Source organism: Pseudonaja textilis, chromosome 3 (genome assembly GCF_049901715.1).
Source record: "Pseudonaja textilis isolate UNSWEBS1 chromosome 3, rPseTex1.2, whole genome shotgun sequence".
Taxonomy (NCBI): domain Eukaryota; kingdom Metazoa; phylum Chordata; class Lepidosauria; order Squamata; family Elapidae; genus Pseudonaja; species Pseudonaja textilis.
In genome coordinates, this window is record NC_141992.1 from 33,718,583 (window position 1) to 33,739,932 (window position 21,350).

The 21,350-nt window shown below is 38.4% G+C and overlaps 2 protein-coding genes and 1 long non-coding RNA gene across 17 annotated transcripts in view; 2 read left to right on the forward strand and 1 right to left on the reverse strand.

Annotated features, from left to right (window-relative positions):
- The window catches only part of RALGAPB (Ral GTPase activating protein non-catalytic subunit beta), a 68,959-nt gene extending 62,704 nt beyond the window's left edge, over positions 1-6,255 (reverse strand). For 6 of the 8 annotated variants that reach the window (XM_026697675.2, XM_087929190.1, XM_087929189.1 and 3 more), the window contains exon 1: positions 5,960-6,227. In XM_026697675.2, the coding sequence (XP_026553460.2) occupies positions 5,960-5,965 (6 nt within the window). In that variant the 5' untranslated portion in view covers positions 5,966-6,227. Of the gene's footprint in view, positions 1-5,959 lie in introns of all 8 variants that reach the window. The other 2 variants (XM_026697673.2, XM_026697672.2) reach the window with 1 other exon arrangement.
- Positions 6,256-6,352: 97 nt separating this feature from the next.
- LOC148126064 (uncharacterized) lies at positions 6,353-8,816 on the forward strand. Its single transcript, XR_015742732.1, has 2 exons — positions 6,353-6,578; positions 7,810-8,816. It is a non-coding gene; the product is annotated as an uncharacterized LOC148126064 (long non-coding RNA).
- A 6,281-nt stretch (positions 8,817-15,097) lies between these two features.
- NDRG3 (NDRG family member 3) overlaps positions 15,098-21,350 on the forward strand; it is a 43,394-nt gene continuing 37,141 nt past the window's right edge. For 2 of the 8 annotated variants that reach the window (XM_087929206.1, XM_087929209.1), the window contains exon 1: positions 15,225-15,383. The gene's annotated coding sequence lies outside the window, so the exon portion shown is untranslated. Of the gene's footprint in view, positions 15,384-21,350 lie in introns of all 8 variants that reach the window. The other 6 variants (XM_026697676.2, XM_026697679.2, XM_087929210.1 and 3 more) reach the window with 6 other exon arrangements.

Consider the following 21,350-nt stretch of genomic DNA (forward strand, 5'->3'; position numbering starts at 1 on the left):
TTGGTTTAGCTTTTTCTTCCTATACAATTCCATTTATATAACTTCATTCTGCTTGCCACACTTTAGAACTTTGCAAAATTAATTCAAAAATTTCAAATCTTTGTTTTTTTGAAATGACTGTGTACTATATCTTTCTGCAGCCTATTTAACAAACCTATATAGTAGTATATCAAATTAAGTGATGTACTTTAAGAAAAAAATGCAAAGATCTCATCTTTTATGAAATAAGATAATATTTTCTGATATGGGCCTACGAAATAGGTTGTGTGTGCCGCAGTAAGTTGAAAGAATAATTTTGGTAGTTGGTATTTGATTTGTGATTTAGTTCATACAATGGTAAGTTATAATGTGTTGTGCTTCCATGTTTCAGTATTTTGTGGAAACCAAAGCACTAAGATTTTTTCATCAACTAAATTTTATCTGGGTTAACACTGTTTCTAACATAGACCAGTGATTCATAAAGCATATTCAGATGTGAATTTAAACCAAGTGGCTGCTAATTAAGGCTAAAGTTCAGCACCAGACAATAGAAAATGCTAAGGCAGTTGATCAACGATTTGTCTTCTGCACTGGTTGGCCAGCCATTCCTTGTTTGTTTCTAAACACACTGCACTGAGCTATATTGTATTGTACTTTGTTGAGTTTCGGTTTAGCATAATATGTGATCACCTAAACTACTGTGGATTTTTGAGCAAAACATGGCTTATAGTTTAATGACCATAATGGTGATTTATTTATTATTGTTCAAGCAAGCTATACCTTTGTCTAATGCAAAAATTAAGTAACTTGGTCTTCTGAAAGTAAAGTAACTTGTAAAAAATTAACAAGGTATTTTATATTCCACCCAAAAGTGCACTTCACTCATTTCTCACCTGTAACCACAAAAAGGTAGATCATGCTACCAAAGTTAATTCATGATGGTGTCCTCACACCACTATCCAGTTCCTACCGCAATCCTGCTCCATTCTGCTGAAACTAAAATTATCTTGAAATGTCAAGGCTTGGAACTGGAGTGGCAGTTCAGTTGAAGGAAGCAGGGAAGCAGCGGCCGATGGTACACGCAGTTTTTAGAAGCAATAGGACTGACCCTTGTCAGCTAATGTCTATTGGAAAGACTCCGGTCACCTGCTGCCTTCTGATTTCTGTGGGAATGGAGAGAAATGGCCAGTGACATAAAAGTAAAGAGGCTTCTGGCCACAACACACCAGAAGCACAGCCCAGAATTTGGGGAGTTTATATTTACAGTAGTCTTTACCTACCTAAAAAGTGCTTCTAAATTTTGGGTTATTTCATACCGCAAATACTGGTTTAAATAGCAGAAACTTAAGCTCTCAATAAATACTAGATAATCTCACCATTTTAAACTTTCATATCATAACTGAAGTAGCAAGGACTTTTACCCACTAACACAAACACTGAAAACTTGGGATTCATACCATAAATACTGGATTAAAAAACAAAGCCGCCTGGATGTGTCCTCTTTTGCAAAGATGAAATATTATTATCAAAAAATAAGCCAGATATTTATTATATAACCTGCTCAATAACCAGAGTTCTCTAGGCCATATATTGCATCAATAAAATTAAAAACATAATGCACAATAATTATTGGTTTAAAAAAAATACCCAAGGAACAAAACAGAAACATTCAAGGAACTCAGGAGGCAACTGGACTTTGTTTTTTCTTTGAAGACATTTCACCCCTCATCCAAGAAGCTTCTTCAGCTCTGACAGAATAATGGGGAATGGAAAGATTTATATACCTTGCAGTCATAAATCCTTCCATTCCCGAAAAAGCAACTTAGGACAGCCACATGGATGACTGAGAATTTCTATAGTCTCAAGGAACAAAAATGAAACGAAGTAAAAATGAGCCCCAAATAAAACTGCGAAAAAATAGAAGTGCTAAATGGTCTTTAAACTTGAGAGAATTAATATGATTACACTTCATGTCAAAAATACAATACCACTGCAACACAGAAGAATATATATAGATAGATATTTAGCTTTTGTTATTTAGTTTACAAAAAGTCAGTTTCTAAACAAATTAAACTTTGTCCACACAACTGATCAAGCTTTCCATTACGTCAGTTAAGGTCCAGTTTATAAGCAGAAAGTAAATACATGTCATCCATGTCAGGTTTTAAATGGGGATACATGAAAGGCTTCATTTGCATCCAACAAGACATGATCATTTCAACTTTCTCTAAAAAAAAATATTGCCAATATATCAAAGGATTGTTGCTCTTTTACAAAACCAGGCTGTTCAGAATCAACAGTGAAATGTAATAGTGTCTGTAATCTATGTGACAAGTTTCACTGCCAAAATTTGGCATTAACATTTAAAAAGGAAATTGGACAATAGTTTGCCTGGACAGCAGAATGCTTGCTGGCCTTCAAATTACAACTATATAACCTTCATAAACGGAAATTAAAAAGAAAATAAAGACAATTCGGAGAGGTTAGTCAGATGGTGGAATTACAGAAGGATATGAAGATAAAGGATAAGACTTGGTTACTGAAAAAAATACAAGGGTCTGACACCATCTGAAGCTCTAGAAACTGCTAAACAAAGACTCACAGCAGCACTGGCTAACAGACTAAGGAGACATATTAAAGAAGCAGAGGCCAAGAAGATAAACGGAAGGAGGGGGTATGTTCCCTCAGAGAGAAGTCCAAATCAAGAGATTACACAGCCCCAAATTAGATGGGAGAGGGGAAAGAGGTTCAGAGTGCCACACCCTACATTTCTCCAAGAATGTATCTACCAGGTTAGAAGGTTATAGCTTTAGTATGGCAAGATTTACCCATTAGGCAGAAAATAAAGATAGGATTCAACTGCATTTTGTGCTTGTCGTTTTTCTTTTAGCCCATAAAAGAAAGTGATTAACCCATACTGTACACAAAGCACAATTTTCTGCAAGGGGAACAGGTACCTATGGTCATCCAAATGTTGCTGCCCCACTAGCATCCCTCATCTTATGTTGGATGGAGCTGTGGGAGATATTTACCAGTAATATTTGGTGAGCCACAGATCTTAACTCCTGCTATATATTTATCGAAAATCAATCATTTCCCCAAGATAAAAGGAAGCATGCATATAGCCATAACCCAAGAGGGTGCCCGGAATTATACACATACTTCAGTGGGGAAAGTATCATTTCATAGATTTTGTACTATCAAGTTGTTTTTGACTCCTAGCAACCATATAGTTTTTCTTCTTCTCCATCGCATAAATGGAAGACCAATGTAACATACACCTTGCATTTTACTTTTTATTTTAATGATAGCAAACAAAATTTCAGTACTGCCAAATCCACAAGCTGCATGGATGCTTTTATCAATAAAGATTCTCAAGTATTTAAATTCCCAAGTTCAAAAAAAATATTGCAGGCTAAACTAAATAAATGATGGCTCTATGCATTATAAGAGCCCAGTTTTAATGTTAAATTAGCTCTGGAAAAATATCTAATCTCTACTCAGTACTATGAGCCTGAAACAGTTACCCCTCAGCCAATCTTCATGAAAGCCTTGCTGCAAAGCCAATATGGAAACAGAAAAAAATTGCAAATCACCTTGAAATCTTCAAAAGATTATATATATATATTTAACAATCTAATAAGAAACTTATTCAAGGATTATTAAATTCTGGATAAAGATTTTCAAATGGCATTAAGTTTACTACTACACTGTTTATCTTAGGATGATCCATTATATGCAAAGAAATTCCTTTTATCACTATTCAATTGAGGTCCTTTTTTTTTTCTTTGCAAGTTAGTCCATAAAATGAAATGGTGTTATGGTGTTCAATTATATATTCTGCACTCTATATTTCCATACGACACAAAGTTTGATATAATCTTCAATAATTTTGTTATTTTGGGGTTAATTCACCTATGTGAAACAGAAATCCATACTATTACATTGTTTTAACACAGAAATACAGTTATATGTTTTTAAACTGTGGTTCCCTCCAAGTTTTCAGGAAAAATTGGCTACAGTTCAGTAAATACTAAACTATATCTAAAAAGCTGGTAACTCTAGCTACAAAGATCTTAAGAATTAGTGTAAGAGGAGCATGACATCAGTGACAATGCAAGATGTTCATCATACATTTTTTGTTAAGTATAAAATATCTGTCAGTGCTATGATATGCCAAGAAGACACACTCTCTAAATAATAAGTGCAGCAAACTGAAACCTCAAGATTCTAAATCAGGAAATTATAAATACTTCTAGAGGTTTTTAAAAAGGTATAAGGAATACGTTACATATCATCCTTTTGAATTAATGGAGTTTTGAGGCTTTACAGAGTACAAATATCAACATATTGGCATATGATCAATACCTGGGTAGAATACATGATGTTCAGAGAGGACAAGAATGCAGCACTCTCACTGAAAGACTTTAAAGCAGGGGTGTCAAAGTCACAGCCCACAGGCCAGATGCATCACAAGCTGGCCCCACCCCCAGCGAAAGGGGAAAAAGTCCCAATATGCCACATGACACCGCTGTGATGCCATGAGTTTAGACACCCCTGGTTTAAAGCAACTTAATAGGGAAAATCAGAAATTTCCTGCTTACCCTTAGGCATGATATAAAATAACAGCAACAAAAGGAGACTTCCTCAGCTCAGGTTTGACTTGTGATGCTATAGGAACATATTCATGTAGTTTTCTTTGCAACAGAATAAAAGTGGATTGCCATTACCATCTTTAAGGGTGATTTTTTTTTAAATTCCCCAGTCTACTCTATAGCCCTGGAATTTCCTGGTGGTCTCAAGTCCAATACTGCTTGGTATTTTTGAGATCAGCTAAGATCAGCTAAGTGCTGCCACCTGCTGTGTGCAAAACGAGGAAGCATTTTCATATAAATTCTATGGCTAGCTTCAGAAGGACTTAAATTTTCACAAGATTTGGGGGAAAGTAATATAAGTAGCTCTAAGTTAAGTAAGTTAAGTAGTGTGCCAGGGTAGTGCATGTTTTCCCCCATACTTATCATTTCCTCTTATCATTTACAGTATTTTGCAGAACTTCTCACACTCTGTATTTAATATAATCCCAAACTAAAACAGTATAATAAATTTCCTTTTTATAAACTTTGGAGAAATATTAAAGTAGCATCAAATATATGGGGTAAAGAGTAAATGTGAGCATCATTCTTAATGGTATTTCAATTAGCCAATGTATTGTGTTGGAGAGAAATATCCTTTTAAAAAAATCAGCAACAACCCCACCTTTATAAACGAGGAAAAGGGAAAGACATGTCCGATTAAAATCAGCTTACCCAAAATACAGGAAACTGGTGTCCTCCGGATATTTTGAACAACAACTCCCACAATCCTTTGCTATTCGCTAGGCTAACTGGGACTGATGGGAGATGAAGTCCAAAACATCTGGAGGACATTTGATTGTCTTTCTCATCTCACGAATATGCCCGAGCCGAGTATCGAGCCAACAGTTCGATCCTCATCGGCCAGTTCCTGCTCTACAGGTTGCTTGCTCCGAGTAGCAGCAACCCAATCGTTTGCTCACATCGCTGAGGTGGGAATGGCTTCGGAATGGAAAGCGCTCGGCCCAGACACGGCCTAGCCCCAGCTTTCCGCGCCCTAAGTTCGTGAGAAGACCGGCTCATTTCCCGCAAGGGGCACTTTTCCCGAGTAGCGGCCCCACCCCGTGCATGCCAGGAGTCGCCGCTTCCCCATCTCGTGCACATCCCGGAGCCTCAACGCCACGAAGCGGCAACCCGGGTGGGGGAGAGGAGGGACGGCCGGGAGTCTTTCGCCAGGATTAATCTTCCAGAAAAAAGGCATTCGGCGTCAAGGCCTCCAATCAGAGAAGGGAAGGGAAGGCCAGAATGAGACGCAGAGGTCAGGGCCCGCTGATGCAGGGCCCGGCAAAGCAAAGGCGGCCCGCGGCTTCTGGGTGTAGTCAGCGGGCAGGGGATCCGGTCGCGCTTACCTGCATCGAGATGACCGGCTGACATGTCTGGGATGAAAAGGCAGCCGCTCCGCCCTCAAGCTCCCGGCTCCATAGCGCCCGCCGGGAGTGAGGGGAGAGAGAAATCGAACGCTCCGCTCAGGTCTCTCTGGACACTTCCGGCCGTCTTAAAAAACTCACGCCCGAAAACCCGACATTCATCCCGTACCACACGCACGCGCCTTGACAACATTCCCTGCCGTGCGAAAGAAGTTCTTTCTACCCCCGACGCTCGCTCCCAACCGGAAGTACGTAGGAGCGTGACATTTCCCTTATAGAAGGCGGCGGGGTGGGGGGGGGGGAGAAGGAGGGAGGAGGGGATTTTGAAAGTTTTGCGCTGTACGCAAGCGCCGTTCGCTTGGCTCGGCCTTCTTCCTTATTCTCAGGATGTCGCGTTTAAAGGAGCCGGTTTGTTTTGATGACGCGTGTTGCCGCTCCTTACTCTTCCCGCAGTCGCTGCCATTAAATTCCCCACCGTAGAATCGTCTCAGGGCCCCAAGCGGATTCCAATGGATAAGGAAGACCTGCTGCCCACAACATCTGGAGGGGAAAACGGACTGCATTACAACCGACGCGGTGTGACTCCGCTGTCACCCTTGCCGTAGTTTACTGCAGTGTTGTTCAACCTCAGCAACTTTTAAGATGTGTGGGCTTCCATTCCCAGAATTCCCCAACTTGTCATGAGAAATGACTCCTACTACCTACAGATTTTTATTGGAGGGAGAGAATGAAGTGACTGTCCAAGCCTCCTCCATCATGTCAATAAGTTATTTTATCTGCTTTACTGTAGTAGAAGTAACATGGGCTTGTTTCCCTACTGGTGAGGAAATGGAAGATGGCACCTCAACTGATTTAAAATATTTTAAAAGAACAGCCAACATGATTATATTTTTATATTATTATAGATTATATTATTTATGAATCTTTCCTAGGACTTGCCTACCTTTGAGTTAATATTAATATTAAAACAAGCCCATGATGTCAGGCTTAGGCAACAAGCCAGTCAATTCCTGTTAAAACCAAGTGGATTTGCATGAAAATGCTAGGGAAAAAAATTCTTCAAAATGCTCAAAATGTTTGGAGTATTGAAACTATTTTTTTGAAATCAGTAAATTAGCCTTCAAACTCATATATCAGATGGACATGAAGACGTTAAATTTTAGCAACAGCTTGGCTGCCTTAGTTGAGTCCTCTTTTCCACCAGGACAGTGTTTCTCAGCCTCAGCAACTTTAAGATATGTGGACTTTAATTCCCAGGCTAATTTTCCCCATGCTGGCAGGGGAATTTTGGAAGTCCGCACATGTTAAAGTTGTTGAGGTTGAGAAACATTGCATCTGTGATTACAAAGTAAAATATTAGGCTAGATAGTATTCCAGGGCTACACCAATGAATTGGATTTCCTTGGGGAAATGTGAAAAATTTGACACAAAATTCTATGAAATGTTGTTCACTGTTCTTCTTAGCATGGTGTTTTTTCATTGTACAGAAATATAATTTTATTTGTAAAAAATGGAACTATACTGAAGTACCTACAATAGAAGATAAAATAACAAGTACTTTTGTGGAATACTGAACACTTTATAGACTTTTTGCTGAAAATGGAAAGAGCTAAGATAATGGTTTTTAGACTGCACAATTGAAATAGTATTGAATAAGGGGATGCATGGATTATTGTTATGTTTAAGAGAGAGGAAGAACAATAATTTTGATTGTAACTGCTGTAATGAAGTCAGAAGTCACTTCTTTAATTATCTTTGTTTGCTTCTTTTCCTTTATTGTTTCCTGCATTTTCTTTCTTCATTCTTGTTATATTTCTTTTCTCTTATTCAAGTAAAAATTCACAGCGCAACAATGAAAAACCTCCTTGCAGCCAGGATCCAATGGCACTGGAGGAATAATCTCTGAAGGTACTTTCCATCCACCCACCAATTCTGGTTATAGAGCTCAGATGATCTGCTCTTTGGATTGCATTGTCCTTATGTGTTACAGCATCATGACATCATGCTGTGGTGCATCATAATACTGTACATGAAGGCAATCTGCAGAGAGCACTGTCAAAAAAGCACCCATGCTTGCACTACAGTTTTGCTGAGCCATGTGAGACTGATAGCCATCCAATGTTACCCTTTGGTAAGATGTGCAGCCAACAAATTTAATAAATAAATAATAAAAAACGTCCTAGGGAAGCTCCATAAAAAAGGGAATCTCTCCAGGATTCTCTCCTGCATGTTAGCTTCAGTACCCATGGCTACACCTTTTTTGATCTTCTGATAAGCAATCAACAATGAAGCCAGATTCACTTAACCATGTTACTAAATTAACAACTGCAATGATTCACGTAACAACTGTGGTACAAAAGGTCGTAAAATGGGACAAAATTCACTTTAACAAATGTCTTAGCAACAGAAATTTTAACAAATGTCTTACTTAGCAACAGCAAACAGAATTGCGGTCGTAAGTCTAGGACTACCTGTATAAAGAAAGAAACATGTATTTTATAACTGTGGGACTTGATTATACCTAGTGACTTCTGATGTACACTTTTGCATCATTCTATTTAGTTCAGAAATGGATTAATTAAGAATTAAGAATACTAAAGTCCGAAAAAACAAAAGCTGTGATTATGTGCCATCAAGTTTTTCACTCCTAACAACCATGTAGATTTTCTTCATTAAAAAATCTCTGTAGAATCCTATACAATCTAAAATCTATCAAACTTTTATGGAAAAATTACTGTATTCAAATTTGGGAAGGTTACAGCTGTATGTTCAAACAGTTTCAGGCACTAGATGGCACTGGGTACTTATCAAAGAATTATGCTAGATTCCAAGCTTTTTTTTTTTCAAAAAATGGGAAAAAGAAATGATAAATTTAAACAAGATAATGAAAGGATAAGGATATTTCTGTGACAAAAATGCTCAGAATAGCTAAGCAGTAGACTTTTAAGTGGTAGTGTTTGAAAATACGAGCTAGCTATTGAGGAACAACTATAGAATGAAGGGAAACCCTTTCAAATTTAGAGACAGATACTAAGAATACCATGGACTAGAAAAAGAATAATTTGCTTGGAGGAAATTAAAATTGATTGCTTCCTTGATTTGTACACTAAGCAAACATTTGGCTATATGATCAAAGAAGGCAAGTCTAGAAAGTAATAGTAGCAGTATTTATGTATTTGGTCAATGACTAGCAAAACATTGGCCTAGAAAAAGATTGGTAAATTTGAAAGAAGTAAAAGAACAGTTAAAGCATAGGAAAAGTCAGAGAGATTACTAGATTATCCTTTAAAGAATTGAAAATTCTTTTGGGAAATCGTTGAAAGCATTTCTCTGTTTAGATACCAGAAGTTGGTCCAACTTGATGACTGCATGGAAATTTGCTTAAAATATAAAAGTAGAACAATATAGTAGAAGTGCTGAATTTGTAATAAATGTATAATGTTAATTTTGCAAAAGAAAAATTATGGTATTTCAAATTACCACCCTCTCCATTCTTTCTCAGGTGCTAGACTATTTTAGCTTTTTTCTGAATCAGTATCTTTTTGAGGGAAATTTATACTGGAAATTCACTTTTCCCCACATAGCATTCATTTATTTACAAATCTATCTACAAATCTACAAATCTTATGTGTGAGAAAACAAGTGAATACTTAGCACTAATGGTGTCAAAGACCATTAATTTCCAAAACAGGCTGTGTGTGAAATCCACTCTCTCATTAGCCACAATAAAACCATACAAACTATTTATTTCCAGCTGACATTTGAGCCCACAAGTAATTGGTAATGATTTCAGTCATCAAAAGCCTTTGAAGTATATATAATACTTGGGCAGGATTTTTCAAACTTTTTCAAATCACTCAAACTGTTACTTAAAACAAAAATCTGTGTGCCTACTTCTTAGACACAGAGTGATGACATATCATGAGCAAAATGCCCTTGGGGAGAAACTTCTGGATGTCAACTGACAACCCATTCTTTCTGCTGTATCTTAGAAAAATTGCTATGGACACTACCAGCCTACTTTCGATTAAACTTTTCTCCCTGTTAGTATTTTACAGAACCTCATTGCCTTCTTGCAGAACTCCAGTTTCTTTAAATTTATATAATCTGAAAACCCTGACCAGGGGAACATAATATGCTTATCCCCTTCCTCCAGCTGACTACCTGTAAGAAGAAGAAAGGAAATACTATGTCCCCCTTTCCTGTAAAGCAACAGCAGAAATATTTTTCTTTTTTACTGATTAATTAGAATTAGGGAATGTTCTAATTTTATCCTCTAATCTAGCAGTAGATGTTATTGGAATATATTTTAATCCTGCACAAGAGTAGGGAAGAGGTGGAAAGGGGAAAAGAGGTTGGCTGGGTAGATGTATCCATGAACCACTTGTTTTACTTATATCTCACCTTTCCATATTGTGACTGTCCCACTTATTACTATTTGAATCCTTTAGGGAAGTTTAGCTTTTATTTGCAAACACAGCAAGTCTAAAGAAATAAATGTAATCTGACTAGTTCCAGAAGTCAGACTGGGACAATGGTTTTAATAGAGATTTTTCAAATAATTCATTTTTTGTATTACGTACTCCAATGCATATCAAAAATAGAAATAATATGCAGTCAACAGAATAAGCATACTGGAATTGGTATGTCTTTTAATCAAAATATACACTGAGAAAGTAAGATGAATTGTTTTTAATTTATATAAAGTAATTAGTTTGAATTAACTAAATTTATATAGAGATGTAAGATATAATCCATAACTGAATTAGAACATGATGGCCATTTTGAGCCCCCAAAATTAACAGTCACTGACAGGGAGAGAGAAAGGGAAAAATAAGTAAAGAAAAATTATTTAGCCTAATGCTGTCTGCTTCAGCCACAGTAGCTGTCTACCACTTCACCCAAAGTCGCACTAGCCCAGCTCAGGCCAGCTCCACAATTCAAAATCCGAGTCAGAGAAAAAAAAGGTGAAAAAAACAGCTGATTCTTTGAATTGCAGCAAGCCCTGACAGGTCAGAAGCTTGCGAGCCTAGCACTGGCTGCACCGTAATTATCTGGCAGACTCGAGTAGTTGCCACAGTGCTCTGGGGACTGGTTAGGGTCAGGATTAAATCCCAATGACAAGAACCCCCCTCCAAGGGACATTCCTGGAGATGAACTGCAAGATTGTCCCCAAAATGAGAGAAATGGCCGCCAACGCCGAAAAGGGACAGAAGCACTTAGCGGCAGTTGCGGCTAGCCCAAATCAAGGGAAAGTGGATTGGGAGAAGCAAGTTGAATAAGACGCCGATTCCTGCCCCCAGCCAGGGCCACATGGGCTCACAGGGTCACCTCCACCCAAATCCCAACAAAAAACAGAAAAAAACCAGTCCACCAGCAAATAAAGTTTAAAAAAATAAAATAATAAGCAAAAAAACACGAACCGGAAAAAAGTCGTGAAAAAATGAAAGTGCAAAACTGGCAAGCCGGCTAGCTGTCAAACCCGATTTAAGCCTCAAGGAAAAAAGCTCAATCCAGGGGTGAAGATTCTTCTACAATCTTAACTATTTAGAGCCCTTAAAGGGTGGTCTGAACACGCTGAAACCAAGTGAAGAACTAGGGACTGTTACCAGGGGGTGTGTCCTCAGTTTTTCAACTCAGTCTGCAGAGCTAAGAGACTAGAATCTATCCATCTTATCCTGGATTCTCCCTTCGGCTCAGTGGAGCATCTTTCTTTTACTTGAGTTGGGAAGAAACTATTGTGAAAAAAGGTTGTATTATTTGTGAAATGGAAGTCTGCAGTAAATATTGACCAATGTGCTTTAAGCATTGTACCATGATTGAATTTTGGCTGCCAAAAGAATCCCTCAAATTGAAATTTTCTGCTGAATCATGTAGTTTATCTAATGTCTATGTAGATGTTAAGTACTGTGCATTGCTAGGTCAAAAAATGGAAAGATGGTGGACCTGGAAGGGCTTGTTTGTATGATCAAGAATGTTACCTGTGACAGTAACTAACAAATTTTACATGGGAAAGGTTGATGAACAGTTTAAGTGACAGATCACTTAAAGAGAAACTGCTGTCAAGCTTGGCATTTCACAGGAACATATAAATTACATTGTTGATATTCAATATTGAAAGATTTATACAAAATGAGTTTCTTACATGCTAACAGCAGATGTATATAGCAAATTAGTTTATCATTTAAACTAAAGTTATAGATATCCGGGGCTATTTTTAATTGAACCCTAATAAATTTAATATCATTTTGGAATCATCCAAGGAGAGCCAGGTGCAATACTGTAAATAATTTTAAAGTAAATTTATTTATTCACATAGATTTGTACATATATACATAGATTTAAAGAACACCCAATTCTGGACCTTTTTACAAAACAAAGCCAGAAAAATAAAAGAACAGATGATGTGCATCTGAAAAAACCATACAAAACAGACTATATGGATCTTTGGGGAATATTATGTCAGGTAGGAACCATGTACAAGAAGCAGCTGCATTTATGCTGATCAAAAAAGCATGATCAATGCTAGCTCTGTACTGTGTCCTGGCCTGAACCCAACAAGAATTGCTCCATATCATCTATTTCCTTCAGGATACTCTGGAATTGTTGCATCACAACTTCCCTAAAAACAAAGATCGGAAACTGGACAATTGTTCAGAATGATAGCTTCTTAAAGAAGGAACATGCTGTTGTGTCCTTCAGAGTCACAGGGACCACCCATTTCTCAAAGAAGCTAATGGATCCTACTGCAAGTCACCTCCCAAGCAGTTTTAACCACCCAGGAAGGGCCTAGCTCTAACAGTTTCCCAGATTGTAATCTGAAAGACCTGCCCAGTTGATCAACGTAAAAATTAAAATTAAAAAGAACAGCAAGTATAAATATTCCTTATTCTATTTGAACTAAATTATATATAGCTCTTTACAAGTGATATTTTATTAATTAATTTTGCCAGTTTTAGTAGCAATCCATAACATACACGCAGGTAATATGAATAGTTTTTATAATTGTTTCCCGTTAGCTATACATTATATTTATCTTTTCCAATAGGTAATTAGATTCATCACGTTGGATTACCAACTGGGTTACAATAATATACATAGCAGAAGTACTCTTCACATTGGCCATATTTGAGAAAACTTGTTTCAGGAAGGCTGAAATTGATACTAAAAAATTCATAATTGTTTAAATTTAGTTTAACTATAGAAAATAAACCAATTATAAAACTTGATTCAATTCTAATCTTATTTTCTTTATATCCTTTATATTATATTATTTTATATATTTCATATTATTTATATTTATTTATATTCTGAAATATGCTAATATAAAGTCTGTATGGGGAATATATCTGACCTGGGGATGTGGTGGTGCAGTGACTTAATGATGCTGAAACTGCTGACTAGAAATGATCTGCACTCTAGCGGCTTGAGGCCAGCTCCATGAGACAGGGTGAGCTCCTGTCACCTGTACCCTAGCTCCTGCCTGCCCAGCAGTTTGAAAGCAAGCAATACTGCAAATAAAAAAATGGGTATCACTTTGATGGGAAAAATTTGCTGCATTCGGATGTGTGCAGAAAGCAGAAACTGGCACTGGATCTGGCTGGACCCAAGGCAACATAACATGAGGCAAGGCAAGACTGATGGAGGAGCCTGGAAGAAGAGCCAACAACCGTGACCTCTGCTAGTCAGCTGGTGTAAGCTAGTTTGCTCCCTTTAGTGCACCAAGGATAGGCATACAAGTGCTGAACAGAATGAGCTAAAAATGAAGGCTGTCAGGACTGCATTATGTCTAGTATTTGTAGATTTTCCTAACATTGTAAGACATACGCTAAATAAATAAATAAATGACCTTTCTTCTATTACTTTGCAGACATAAAGCATCCTACAATTTGACATACCCTCAGCTCCCAGACCATGTATTTAAAATGCATTTAAATAAATTGCCACACAAGAGTTAACTACTGGTTAGCAGGCAGATCTATTATGATTGTAAAAAAGTAGACTATGACTGAAAATGGCCTGTATTATCAATCAGAGTGTTCTCCTTTAAATTAAATTACTGTTTTTAGTCTACAGATCTACATATTAATATCATTTAAAAATAAATGTATAATTTCAGAAGACAATTTTAAACATTTGTTAAAATATATAGTGTACTTGATCTCTTAATAATAGTCCAATGCATTTCTTACCAAGTTGACTATATTAGTCAACTGAAACCACAACTAAATTCAAAACCAGTATATTTACTCAGGATATATTTATCTTCTATTTTTATCTATTTGACTTTTTAATTGGCATTCCTATCCTTGTCAATTATTGCAAGCAAATGTAGTCAGAAGCTTCATTTTGAACAGTATGTGGATAGGTTAATATATTTGGCTATGAATTAAATAAAAACTCCTTTACGCTACACTGTAGTTAATTTATTAGGTTAATTAATATAAAGTATTTAGACCTGGGAGGGGCCAGTTTGTTTCATTACTATTTGAACAGCATAAAATAAAAACAAAAGCCTTAATTTGGGGGGTGTCTATAAAAAAAAAATCCACTTGCTCTTGCGTAACAATCTTCCAGTAGTATGGAAACCTATATTTTTGATTTCTTATTTGCTCTGAAGAATTTGAAGCATATTCTAGAAGGTCGTGGAAGCCCATTTGGGATGTTATAATAACGACAACAGTAACCTAGCTCCCCTAGCTAAGCTAATACTAACTCCTTTGCACAGCACCATAATCCATCTATCCCCACCTCCATTAACGTAGTAATTTTACTTATATGCATTTTTCCTTAAACACCTCAAGATCTTATCTCTCCCACCTCTCGATTATCTCTATCTTGCTCTTTACAAATCCCCTCCTAAGAAGTAACTTGTGCAGAAAATAAAGGACTAGCCTAAAATCACCCAGCGAGAACGAGTTTGTGAACCCGGGTCGCCTCATCCCTAAAACAACACGTGAGCCGTCGTGTCGTCTATACTAGTCTATATCGCCGTTCAGTGCGAAGCCAGACTTTCTCATCTTCCCATCGACCCACCCTCGTCTCGCCCTGAGGACCGATTCCCCTTTCAACCCAAGCCTGCCCTTTCTTCTCTAAAGGCTGACCAAGAAGTGCGGTTGCGCGCCAGCCGGGGAGACGCGCATTGGGGCGCAGTACGCCTGCGCAGTTCTCTCTCTGTGTCTGTCTCGCTGTCTCTCTCTGTCTCTCTCTCTCTTTTTCTATACATGCTGCTGGTGCTGGCTGAACATCACCTTCGCGGTGTCTCCCTGTAAGGTACGTTCCAGGTTGCGTCGTGAGAGTCGCTGTGGGGTGTGGGAAACGCTTGTTCCGTTTCTTCAAGGCTGACTCGTCCGTCCTTCCTCGCCCTGCGTGCCTTGTGTTTGAACCCATTCGGGGAAGACAAGAGGTAAAAAAAACAAACAAACACCCCTTCTTCTCGCCATGGGGGACTTCCGCGGGAATATTCCAATACACGGCTCTCCCCAGTCGAGCCCTTAATCCGTAATAATCAGGGCGGCCATCTGGAAGACCCCTCGCTTGGGGTGGCAACCGACGTCCCTTCGCGTGGCCTGGATGTTTCCGCCTCCCCCACGACAGCGCAGTTAGGTATTCCCAGGCCCCCTAGGAGGGAAATGCCTTGCAGGTACATGTTCCTCTGGAGTCCTTGGGCTCTCTGGGCTTGGCGGTTTGCAGATGCTTCGTTACCCGATCAGATAAAGACCGTCTCTTCTATAGGTTACATGCTTCCTCTGCCCTTCGGGGTGTGATGGAGCTTTTTCGAGAAGCGGGTGGGGATTCAATGCAGAAGGAAAGGGGAAAGGACACCTAGCGATTGTCGATCTCTGGTCATTGAATGAAGCCCAGGGCAAACGCCTTGTAAAAGATTTGGAAAAGAAAGAGTAGAGGAGACCCTCTTCTGCTTTGTGCATATAAAAGGGAGTCCGACTGAAGACTGTTTTGGACAAGCATTGGGATTTTAACATGGAGAGAGAGAAATTGTTGAATTCGCATCAAAAGGTTTCAGACAGTCTCAGAAGGTCTCAAAAAGCTATAGGGTTTTGTTTTGTTTTTGAAGCTGTACGATTCTTAAGGGATTCGACCTACCTGCATCCTGTCTTCCTTTGTTCACCCCCCCCCCCCACCTCCCTAAAGAGTCCAGCCATGCAGCATCTAATGAAGTGTGTTGCAGTTTACAAAAGCTTGTGCCCCTTAATAAAATGTGCTAGTGGGGAAAAGTGCTATTTTCTGTTTTTGTTTTTTTGTTTTGTCACCATAAACCAATGCCTGCTCTCCTCTTGCAGTGGAGGCAATGACTGAGGGTAGGTAGTAAATCTTTTCAAGGCTGTAATTTTAACAAGCACCATACAAACTACTAAAACTGGTGGGATATCTGTAAATTTATATTAGGGTGGATTTCAAATTCTGCTATATCATGCTATTCATGATATTATTGTAACAAAATATTGTTTGTGCTAAAGATCTTCCACCCTTCATCTTTTCTAATGTTTATGTGCATGCCTTTGTTGAGGAGAAAGAAATGTAGCTAAAGCTACTAACAAAAATAATTATTGTGTTTGCAGGCAATGGTGGGGGAGTTAATGAATAGCCAAATTAGACTTTTCTCTTGGGAGTCCGTTCTTAGACTCAAGTGATTTACAGCTCAAATATAGTTACATCTCTTATTTGACCTGGATTTACCTGATTTGTTTCAGACCTATTGTTTGTGATTGGAAGTTCTGTTACAGGTTAATATTTTACAATGGAGTTGTCATCTGAATAATTCCTCCTTGCTCTCCCGCCCCCAATGTTAGTGGCATTTGCCTTCTTTGCTTTTTATGTTAGTTTCTTTCTTTTTTCTTATGTGTTTTAATAAAGGGACGGACATACTGTTTTTTTCTAAAATGTGGAAGGGGATTCTTGTCAGTGTTTATAGAAGGCCCATACCTTTCCTCATAATCTGTTAACCAGTAACACTGAGTGTGGTATATTTTCATGGTATAGCCAATATATTTGAAATTGTTTACTGAAGACCTTTTTTTATACAAGAAATTGTTGGAAGGTTAAAATTAAATGCACAGTTTACATCTATGATATTGCACCAATTAACACTCTTATAGGTAGTTTGATAAATGAATAATATTCGAATCACAAGATTAAAAGTTGTTTTACACTGTGCTGATTAGGATACCTTTAGAGTGCTGTGTCCAATAATGGATGTAACATTGTAAGGTACCCTTATACTGTATCACTAATTGTGGATGACAAACTGGGGCGCATCCAGATAAAAGTACTCATGATTATAACATGTTTATGTTTCGAAAAGCGATTCATATATCTGTTGAAAGAGTATATGTGTTATGTTTGGTGAAGATCAAATGAAAAAATGTCTCTACATGTAAAACTCTGATGCAGAAATGGCCTGAGATTTGTAAATATGGGGCATGGAATGATAGGATTAAAAGCACTGCACTGAAATTCTAAGCTTCCAGATTTCAGCTAAATATTAGAAATTTCTGAAAGAGCTTTTGGAAGGGATGCAGACAATCCTCCCCACTTTTTAGATTATGATTGCAGTCAAAGACTATTTATTCAATTTGTTTGCTGCCATCTCACCGCAAGGTGACTTTGGACAAAAAATATTGTGAATTTACAAGCAAATATAATTTTCCTCCATCAACCTTATTCTAGACTAGTGGTGTAGAAATCACCCAAAACCCATGGTATCCATATCACTGATTGGTCAGTTTGAATTTTGCTTCTTGCAAACTACCTCTACCTCCCAAGGAAACTCCCTATTGGATTATTATATCTCCAGGATGCTAACAGAGTGTGAAACCTGAATGTAGTCCTGGTACTTAAGAAGGTAAAGGAAAGTTTTGGAACAATGACTTCTTCTATGCAACTGTTACTCTGGGTTCCTTTATATTTAAGTTCAAGTTTAGTAAATGTAGATCACACAGATGGCGGCATAACATGCTTAGCATTTGGAGGTAAAGATGCTTGCATTCCCCCTTCTCCCAGATTTTTACAGCTGAATTATTTTGGAAGATGATTGCTTCCATTTCAGCAAAGATTTGAACAATTGGGGAGATTGCCCTTATACCCTGCCGATTTTTCAATTGACGAGTGGGTTGGAATAGACTATCTCCAATAATATTTTCTATTTTTGATGTTTATTCATTGTTAACATATGTATTACAAATACTATAATTGACCTAAACAAATACGCTTGCTCTGTTTTATTATGCTATCATGAGACTGTAATCTGAGGCACAGGTACAAATTCCACTGTAATATTTTTTATAAATAGAATTTCAGATTAGATCACAATCATATATTAATAAGCATCACTCTTTAGTTTGATATTTGCAAAAATATGGATATTTGTGAGACTCTATTGGACATGTTCCTAAAAGCGCAGTGGCATACATGGATCGGAAATAGCTTCTGTAGCTACTGAAATAAAAAGATATGATTACTAGAGCCTACAATCTGATATGGAAAAGAAGAATGAAATATGTATATTTATAAAATGTCATTCACTTTCTGCCATTACACAAGTGCACCCTTATTTCTGGGTAATTCACAGGCCAAAATAATTTAGCTTTTAAAGAAAGTCTCTTTTTCAAGTCACAAACAGATTCCACCATGACAACTGCAATATGGTCTTCATGGAGCTGCCCATAATGAGTGTCTTGAATTTCAATCCAAAAATCAGTGGCCAAGCTTCTACACAGTGCACAATGCTAGGTGATATTAAAAGTCTTGCAGAGATAGCCAGTTATTTTCTGGGCATAATTTAAGGGATTGTTTTTACTGCAAAATCCTAAATAGCTTGGAGTCTGGCTGTCTGAGATAGATTTTGCTATAAACATGCCTAGTCATTAAAGACCATCCTCAAGTTGCCTCCACTTTTTGAGGGTTTTTTCCCTGTGGCACATGCGGAAGGGGATGTATTTTTGTGTGTTACTCCACCCCTCTGCAGTTGCACTCAGCTCCCATGTTTTCTACTTTTAGGGAAGAAATGCAAGCTTTTCTTTTTACCAGCCTTTTTAATATTTAACTGATATTTAATATATAACTGGTATATAACAGATTTTTTTTTCTTTGTGTTGTTAGTTATTTTGAGTGGACTAATCATAGGCCTCAGATTTCATATAGGGAGTTTCAGTTCAAAGCACTGTCTTTAGATTGGCCTCAACAACTAGAAAATTCATCAAAGTAATGACAGTCCTTATGAAACAAACAGAAAAGTTATGGTATTTATATAGTTACTTACCAAGCACATCTAAATTATATTAAAGTAACCGAAATATCTTTACAACCCCCAAAGCACGTCACAACTTTTCAGCACCTCTAATGTTTGGAAATCGAAAGTTTAAAAAAATTCACATACATTGTGGAATGCTTTGGATCCCAGTGTGTCCACATTTATGTTTCTTATATGTTCTGCTTATCTTATCAGAACTCCCTCTGTGGAGAAAGAAGTGAGGGGCCTCAGCTTGATGCTTCAGAATCTCAAGAACACAATAATGTCACATTTACTAAAATAATGCTCACACTTTCAAAATTGATGCTGCTGCTGCATCTGGGAGATACTGGTTGGTATGGTTAAAAAAAAAAGTATCTTGGGATTCTATCCTTCCAGTTTCAAGGATCTGTAAGGGCTACTCTAGCATCCAGGAGCCCAACCCTCATGATATTGATAAGATTATATGGATTAATGATCATAACTGTAGCCTTAATACAGCTGAAGACGAGCCATTCCAGATGGCTTCAGCAGCTTCTTCAACTCAGTCAGTTTGGCAGCTTGTACCTTCCAAGTATTTTGAATTACAACTCCAACAAATGCTTATCATTGGACTATTTCTGGCTAAAGGAAGATCATTACCTTAAGAAATCCTGTAATCTTCCCAATAGGCTTATCTGATTACAACTAGTACTGTATTAGGTAATGTCTTATATATGCGTAACGGCCTACATTATGCCATTATGACCAGAAGCCAACTTCTGCTCATGCAATGGTAATTGCCTTATTCTGTCCCATCCTGCATTCCTCTATATGCTCCCAAATTTCCTTGAGAGAATCTCAACTATGATATTAGCTCTCCTGGGTTAACCAGTCAGAAATTAGATGTGTGACTAAGGCTACATTAACCGAATCTTTCAGTCTGAAGGTACAAACTTCCCACTGGCACTTATAACTGACTGAACAATTAGGACAGGTTCTTCCTAAATTGTTTTGCTCTGATGTTAATCAATTAGGGTTCCTGCCTCTCTTGTCTGATTATTTCTTAGTTATCTCTTTCCTTCATCCCACAAGTCAACCACACATTCCATTAGATATATAGAGCAGATGTAGGGGTTCTCCCTCGAGCTGCGAGGATCATCCAGAGAGTGGGAGGTGCTCCAGTCTGCGTCTGGGTAGGCTGAGCTTAATTACTGAGGAACACTCCGCCCTCTGTCACGTGGTCCCTTGTAGCGTTCCCCAGTTTTATGCTCAGCCTTCGCAGAGTTAGGCTGTGTGTTTTGATTGTGCTTCCCACTCTTTGGCTGATTCAAGCAGGATAATATTTTAATTACAGGTTTGATTTCAGTTTATTATTTCCTAGCCTCTGCGCATCTGTGGGTGTCTTGAGACTTAGGGGTGTGCGTTTTCACCCCCAGGGGGCTGAGCGGGCGGCTTAGCAGCACTTAGCGTTACCCCCCCCTGCCGTTTATTTTCTTTCCTGCCTTGCCGTCCTTGTGCCTTTCTAGAGGCCCGGAGCCTTTTATTCTGGTTTTCCCCCCACTAACGCCAATCGCCCAGACAGAGGCGATTTCAGTGTCCTCGCACTCGTGGCTTGCAGGACGCACCCGCCCTGAGCCGCCCGCTTCGTTTTTTGCTTTCGATTTCCAGGCGGCCGCCATTTTGGGCGCCGCCTCGTGGCCGGGCGCCATTTTACAGGCCTCCTATTGCTGCGACGATCTGCTGGCCCTAGTCTTAGGCTCCCAGGCCTAGTAGGGCTGATCTCTCTATCTCCCTCTCCCCTCAAAAGGGGAAAAACTGTACTTTATTTTATTACTTGTTGGTGTAAGTGTTGGCTCCCGCAGCAGAACTCAGGGCGGGGAAGTAGAAAAGCAGCCACTCCCTCCCTGAGAGGGGGCAAGCTGCCCGAGGCCTTGTATTGCTGGCGTTGATTTGGCTAATTGGCTTCTTCTTCCTTTTACCAACTGCCAGGTTGTTATTCAGTCTCCCTAATACAGAATATCTTCATATTTCTTTACATTGGTGATCCAATCTCATCCAATTGGCATTTATTCTCTCTCAGATTTGCTTAGAGAGACTTAGCCTCCCATCACTGCCCCTGTAGTGTGTTTTTCCTGGATCCTT